Consider the following 5,533-nt stretch of genomic DNA (forward strand, 5'->3'; position numbering starts at 1 on the left):
TTTTAAATTATTCATATGACAGTAATCCTTCAACTGCAAGACAATATGACCAAATCAGGTTATGCAAACCAAACACTTGTGGAACACTTAAAACAGAAACAGCACATTCTACACAGTTTTCTTTCCTCTCCAGGAGTCTGAGAAGAAAAAGAAGAAAAGAGGAGTGGAAAGACCAAGCAGACCAACAGTAGAAAGTTTTATGTGTGTGCCAAGTGCAACTTAACACTGCAAACAAGTTCCATCCATTGGAACATTGAGCCAGAGATGGAGGTGATTCATGCTCTGCGTCACCTCCCCCCCTCCACTCCCCTCTACCCCACTCCCCTTATGCCGATTGGCAACTTGCATTCAAACTCTGAACTACTGTGAAGCTTGTCCAGCAGCAGAAACCAGTGAGACAGCAGCAGGTTCACTGCTCACCGGTATGGGGTCACTTCCCACTAAAGTCTGGTACTTTCAGTCTGTGCTCAGATTTATTAGTTCCAGCTGCACGGTTTTTCTTATAAGATCCTGACAAATTAATTCTGAACCAAAAAGAGGAGATCACACTGTAACAGTTGCTAATTAACTTATGTCCTGCTAAAAGCAATGTAGTAAATACCCTCCAAAAACACCACAGTCATATGTGTTCGTCATTTAGCCACCAATTTAGGGCTTTCTTTTGATTCCTTGTCCTTTTTATGAAGTGTTTTGCAGTGAAGTTAAAATAAAGAAGCTTGGAAAGAAACTATGCATGAACCTGAAGTTCCTAAAATCCTTTGTGTTTGTTTGTAAAAGTAAAGGAGTTCAGACTTAATAAAACAGCAAGGGTTGAAACCGATGAACCCATGATCCTACAAATTGTTTATCAGTCAACCTTCCTCAAGGCTTCATTGACAGGTTGGCACCACACCACAGAAACAAAGCCTCTAAAATGACTCAGCTGGTCTTGTTTCATGAGGTTTGGGGAAACTTTACCACCATAAGCCTGAGGCTGTGTCATTGTAGCAGCCACATGCAAATGAAATCCTGTCTGTCTTTGGAAAACAGGATGCTTTGGCACATTGTAAGCCAGCACATACGCAATGCTCTGGAGATGTACCCCAACATCTACAGGAAGCTAAAACTTTCCAGGTTGGATGTACCGGTTCCTCACCTTCAACACAGTGTTCCACTTCCTCCAGGTTGCGAAGAGTAATCCTCATCAGGCTAGAGTTTAGCATCAGTTCATTCTTGTGGTCCAGCCCCACTGACTCCGAGGCGAGGTTGAGAAAAAATATGCGGGTGTCGCCTGTGGCCACCTGGTTGTCACAGATGCGAGGATTGCCAAACCCGCCGATCGTCACCTTGTTGCCTCCGTCCAGCAGGATCACCCGGTTGATGCTGGACTTTCCTTTTAAGTAGCGCCACACTCTGACCTTTAGAAATGGAGGGAAGGAAACCGAGAATGGCATTTGTTTTACTCAATATTACAATAGAAAATTTTTAAAAATCTACTACAACCTTTCGCTTAGGTGTTCACACCTCAAGCTAGTGCTTTGCTGGTTTGCCTGTAAGCATCCCACATCTTTACTTAAAAATATTAGTCTTGCAAAGTTATCAAAATCTACCAACATTAAGGACATCTCTTGTCCATTCTACATCTTCAGGGGTGCTTTAATTACAATGGGTTATTACAAAATTAAAATTATCCTTTTGCTTCTTGAAGACATGAGGACTGTTGGTAAGGACTCTCGCAACTACTTCCATCTGAAGAAACAGAAACTTAGAGCATGATCATGCCACCACCATGTTGAACTACAAGTACAGAACTGTTAAGCAGTTGTTCCTCCTGTTCTTGACAAATAACAAATACAGGGGATATTTGTCTAATATAGAAAAAAACAGTGTTGGCACAAATCCCTTAAGCTCCTTCAGATGCAACAAAAATATTATAGCAATTCATGTTAAAATAAAATCGCTTTAAAAAACATAACAGAGGTTTAAACCTGTTAATGTTCCTATTTTCTACTCTGTGACTAGAGTGTATGATGAACGATACAGTCACAAATTCAAATCACTATCACTGGTTCCAATACTCAAATGAGTTGAGAACCAGTGATGGCTATATATCACTGGTTCTGATATACATATATACTATATAAATATATTGGAAGCTTTTTAACCTTTAAAAGCTTTCAAACTAGCTAAAGGAAGTTTTTTTAATATCACACTTGTTTTAACTGGGGTATTTAAACACAAAGCAGCAGGTTTGATATTTGTCATTATCAAACTTTAACCTCAAAAAAAAAAAAGTAGGGCTTTTTCTTGTGTTTCTTCAGTGACAGAATCTCATCCAGATCCAGACTGTCTATCTCAGAAAGCAAATTGATGTTTTATTCTGACTCACAGGAAGATTTTGTGGTACATATTAGCTATATTTTCTCATTTCAGCATTTGGAAGAGGGTTTCTGTTATTGGATAAGCTGCTATGCCTCTAATCTGCCCCATTCACTGGTCGGATGGAAGGGAAACTGGGAAGAAAAAAAGTGAGGAGCGAACGAGCTGACCAAACACAACTTGTTTATTTTTCACAGATTTTAGACTGGCCCACCACGAGTCAGATATGGTGCAAAAGTTAGTTGCACAATGAACAAGCAAAGGAAAGAAGACACAGGATGGGGGGGAGGAAGGCTGTAGATCCTGGCTAAAAGTTTAGATTTTTACAGAGTCAAATAACTTTAAAGCAATTTCTGCTTTTGACGCTGCAGTAGTTGTTTGCTATCACTCCAATATACATAAAATCTCTGTCCTATTTGTCATATCAATATGTGAAATAATGCTGTGGGAAAGTCACAATGATGGAAGACAAATATAAAAGCAATACGAGCTTATTATCATTATTGTAATTAAATCTGAAATGTTGCATGTCTTCTACAAATTGCATGGCCCTCATTTTGCAGAACTTACTCTGACATACGGACCAGAAATAAAGCAGAACCAGCAAAGCTTCAGGTCCTGGTATTGGGTGAATCTCATGCTGATCAGGCAGAACATTATAATGATCTGTTTAGATCATTATAATGATCTAAACATTTTGGCTTTAGTTTTACTGCCAAAACAGCCAAGACCTGGTGAGGTTTGGACTCCATTAAAGTTTCAATGATATGCTGTGATATCTGGAACCAGTAACATAAAGTCCAGTCAAGTTTGGGTTCCTTCAGTCAGATTGGTTGTCTAATAGATGGCTGGATTGGGATCTGGGCTACTTCAAGGAAAAGGCAACACATCAAACTCATTGAGCTCCTCAAACCATTCTGTCTAAGAAGCCAGGTGCATTGTTTGTATGGTCGACAAATACTCTTAGGTGATCCAAGTTTCCCTACAGAACATTGCCCGACCATGACACCGCCTTGGCCGGCTTGCCAACGTCCTGCTGTGATCTGAGCCCAAGGGCTGCAACACACCACTTTAAACATGATGCAGAAGATAACAACAGCATTCATCAGCCCAGACCACTTTCTTCTAACGCTTGTCCAGTTCTGAGGGTCACATGCCCACTAAATGGACCCCAACCCAACAGCATCACACTGTGTGTTGTGACCCTTTTCTACCAGATCCAGAAGGTCAGAATCTTCAGGATTCTGACCTTCAGTAACTCCTCTGTAGGATCTAACCACATGAGGCCAGCCTTCGCTCTCCAAGTGCGTCAGTGAGCCATGAACCTGTTCCCTGTTCACCACTTTTACTAGACACTGACCACTGCAGAACAGGAACGCCCTGCAGGAGCTGCAATTTTGGAGATGCATCACAATTTGGCCGCTGCTTTGTCAAAGTCACTCAGGTTTTTCAAACACATCGACTTTGCTCCATCGGTAAACATAATCATTGCAAAGCAACTTTTCCTCCTGAATGCGAGTCTCTGTGGGAACTTGGAGTGAACTTTCACCACATTCCTTCCCTGAAGGCATTGCTGCTTCTGCTGGAAGTCACGGATATCTGGTCTGTGGTGCGATTTGTCAGCACCACCACAGAGTAAATCAAGACTCAGAATATTATCCCTGCGGCAACAGGAAAGAGACAGGTTTCATATTTCCAGTTATTATGGCGGTAGTGAGAGTTACCACGTCGGGAAGCATGGAGCTTCCTGCTGCAGTGTGTTCTGAATCTGGATGATTGCATGCTCTGTTAGGCCTGCTTCTTAGCTGTGCAAATGCTGAGTGGAAATGTAAAGAAACGTATGTAGTGAATGTATTCCTGAAGGCAAAGTGGATTTTCTGCCAGTGTGCGGGTAGCCGCGGACAAGGTGTTTCTCAGGAAAGCTTCAAATGAGTTGGGACAGAAACTCTGCGGCCTTCATGGGACTTCTGTAAAGTCCAGAAAGCCTCTAAGCAGGTGCCTGAATGCACCACTGCGGATCCCTTCACAAGATAACGTCTTTCCGAACCTCACTATCAGACACTTACCTTGCAGTAATAGGTCTTATGCACAGGGTCCATGTTGAATATTTCGTCCACGGTTCCGGTCAGGACCACGTTGGCTTCCTCCTCCCGGTCCTCCAGGTTTTTCTCCGGACAACTGGCGACGCAGGGCGGCCACAGGGGAGCCAGGACCAGCCCCGCCAGGAGCAGCGCTGCCCGACCGGCCCGGAGTGTCCGCTGCGAAGCCATGACCGCCGCTCGGGTGGACCCGTAGAAAAGTTTACTTTTCTCTGCTTAAATTGAACCCTGAGCCGCCCGGTGTATGCAGACACTAACTCCACAAGTATTTCTTGGGCTGTTTTCTTTTGCTAGATGTTGCACCGAGTCCTCTCCGCTACTTCCCAGCGGTTTGAGCGGCTTCTCTTTCACCTTGCAGCCCTGCTCGTCGCATCTGCAGCCGGGTTCAAAATCCCTCTCTGCCGCCGCCGGCTGGTAGTCCAGGAGGAAGAGAGGAAGAGGAGGGAGAAAGAGGAAGGGCCAGGGATCGATCTCTCTCTCTCTCTCTCTCTCTCTCTCTCTTCAGGAATGTACCCACTCTTCTGCTTTCCGCTCACCCCCCTCACTCCACACACACACATCCACAAGATTTGCATGCAATCTAATTTGCTGATCTCAGAAGAGAGGTGTGTGATGATGGTAAGGGGTTGCACGCCGGGATGCCTGCAGAAGGTGGCTGTCCAACGCCGCCCCCCGTCGGACAGGCAGTGACTTACCCCCGGTCCGATCAGTGACCCCCGCATGTCCGCCACCTCCTGTAGGTGGATGCACTTTTTGTGTTCGGAAATTCTTTGAACTTCCCGAAGCAAACACAGTTTTATTTACCTGAATACACAGATTTGTGCCTGTCAGTCATTTCTTGTGCCCTGGGTGAGACTTCACAGATTACAGGGGCAGCAAGCCAGGAGCCCAAAAATGTTAACAAATTAATGTATGGTACTTTATATGAAACTCATAGGCCAATATCATGCGAGTTGTATTAATCAATATTCAAGTCTTTGAAAATGATGAAGTTGTAGATTATTTCTGTGGGAACATGGAGTTATTGGCTAGAAAACGTATTAAACTTTTCATCAGTTCATACCTACAACTACCTA

General features: G+C 43.7%; 1 protein-coding gene across 1 annotated transcript; it reads right to left on the reverse strand.

The window, feature by feature from the left end:
• Positions 1-1,106: 1,106 nt before the first annotated feature.
• On the reverse strand, positions 1,107-4,958 carry LOC106938311 (agrin-like; the record flags this gene model as incomplete). Its single annotated transcript, XM_015020268.1, has 2 exons — positions 4,425-4,958; positions 1,107-1,397 (listed from the first exon to the last, which is right to left on the reverse strand). Coding segments are annotated over exons 1-2 (495 nt in total), but the record flags the coding sequence as incomplete, so codon positions are not given.
• Positions 4,959-5,533: the final 575 nt, after the last annotated feature.

Source organism: Poecilia latipinna, unplaced genomic scaffold (genome assembly GCF_001443285.1).
Source record: "Poecilia latipinna isolate Pla-1442-1.1 unplaced genomic scaffold, P_latipinna-1.0 Scaffold2560, whole genome shotgun sequence".
Lineage (NCBI taxonomy): Eukaryota > Metazoa > Chordata > Actinopteri > Cyprinodontiformes > Poeciliidae > Poecilia > Poecilia latipinna.